The sequence below is a fragment of the Pogoniulus pusillus genome, unplaced genomic scaffold (assembly GCF_015220805.1).
Source record: "Pogoniulus pusillus isolate bPogPus1 unplaced genomic scaffold, bPogPus1.pri scaffold_47_arrow_ctg1, whole genome shotgun sequence".
NCBI classification, from domain to species: domain Eukaryota; kingdom Metazoa; phylum Chordata; class Aves; order Piciformes; family Lybiidae; genus Pogoniulus; species Pogoniulus pusillus.
Genome location: NW_026974707.1, coordinates 262,127 through 263,564, shown reverse-complemented (window position 1 = coordinate 263,564; position 1,438 = coordinate 262,127). Strand labels below are relative to the sequence as shown.

General features: G+C 53.5%; 1 protein-coding gene across 1 annotated transcript; it reads left to right on the top strand.

Moving 5' to 3' along the window:
• Positions 1-302: 302 nt before the first annotated feature.
• On the top strand, positions 303-1,238 carry LOC135174103 (olfactory receptor 14J1-like). The gene has a single exon (XM_064141351.1). The coding sequence runs from the start codon at positions 303-305 to the stop codon at positions 1,236-1,238; it is 936 nt and encodes a 311-aa protein (XP_063997421.1).
• The last annotated feature ends 200 nt before the right edge of the window (positions 1,239-1,438 follow it).

Below are 1,438 nucleotides of genomic sequence, written 5' to 3'. Positions count from 1 at the left end.
GAAAAGAGGACTGTAATAAGAAAGGACCTAGAGGAATAGAAGGGAACAGCTCAGAGGAAGCTCCCAGAAGCCTCAGAGCCCCAGGGCTCCTGCCTCTTGCTCCTTATTTTCTTCATCCTTCTACAGCAGCCACACTGGCATGGCTAATTGTGATGCTAATTTTCTCCTAGGATATGCAATATGCACTCATCTGAGGCAGAGGCTGTCCTGTGGGCACTGCACCTTTGTTTTCAGAGAGAAGTGTCCCCTAACTTGTCACTACTTTTCCTACTTGGACAGGTCTCCATGGCCAGAGGCAGGCAATGTCCAACAGCAGCTCCATCAGCCACTTCCTCCTCCTGCTGCCATTTGCAGGCACACAGCAGCTGCAGCTGCTGCACTTCTGCCTCTTCCTGGCCACCTACCTGGCTGCCCTCCTGGGCAACAGCCTCATCATCACCACCATCACCTGGCACCACCACCTGCACACCCCCATGTACTTCTTCCTCCTCAACCTCGCCCTACTTGACCTGGGTATCATCTCCACCACTGTGCCCAAGTCCATCGCCAATTCCCTGAGGCACTCCAGGGACATCTCCTATGCAGGATGTGCTGCTCAGGTCTTCTTCTTTCTCTTCTTCATTTCAGCAGAGTTTTCTCTCCTCACCATCATGGCCTACGACCGCTACGTTGCCATCTGCAGACCTCTGCACTATGGCACCCTCCTGGGCAGCAGAGCTTGTGCCCACATGGCAGCAGCTGCCTGGGCCTGTGCAGTTCTCAATGCTCTGCTGCACACAGCCATTACATTTTCCCTGCCCCTCTGCCAGGGCAATGCTGTGCACCAGTTCTTCTGTGAAGTCCCCCAGATCCTCAAGCTCTCCTGCTCCACAGCCTACCTCAGGGAAGTTTGGGCTATCCTGGTCAGTGACTGTTTAGCCTCTGTCTGCTTTGTGTTCATTGTGGTGTCCTATGTGCAGATCTTCAGGGCAGTGCTGAGGATGCCCTCTCAGCAGGGACGTCACAAAGCCTTTGCCACCTGCCTCCCTCACCTGGCTGTGCTCTCTCTATTTCTCAGCACTGCCTCCTTTGCCTACCTGAAGCCCCTCTCCATGTCCTCCCCATCCTTGAACCTGTTTGTGTCAGTTCTGTACTCAGTGGTGCCCCCAGCAGTGAACCCTCTCATCTACAGCCTGAGGAACCAGGAGTTGAAGGCTGCCCTGAGCAAACTGCTCCCTGGATGCTTTCAGAAGCAATAAACTCTTTGTCTCCTGCTGCAGAGCAGCTCTGGTGTCACTCAGTGCAGGCCCAGTCTGGCTTCTCCAGCTTTTGCTATTTGTGATGGATATTTACTCTTTGTGGTGTTGCCATCACCTGTCCAATTCCCTCTCTGCTTTGCTTTCCTCACCAAGAGCTTAAGCAGGAGGAGCTCTGCTCCTTGTTTGGGTAAACAAACAAA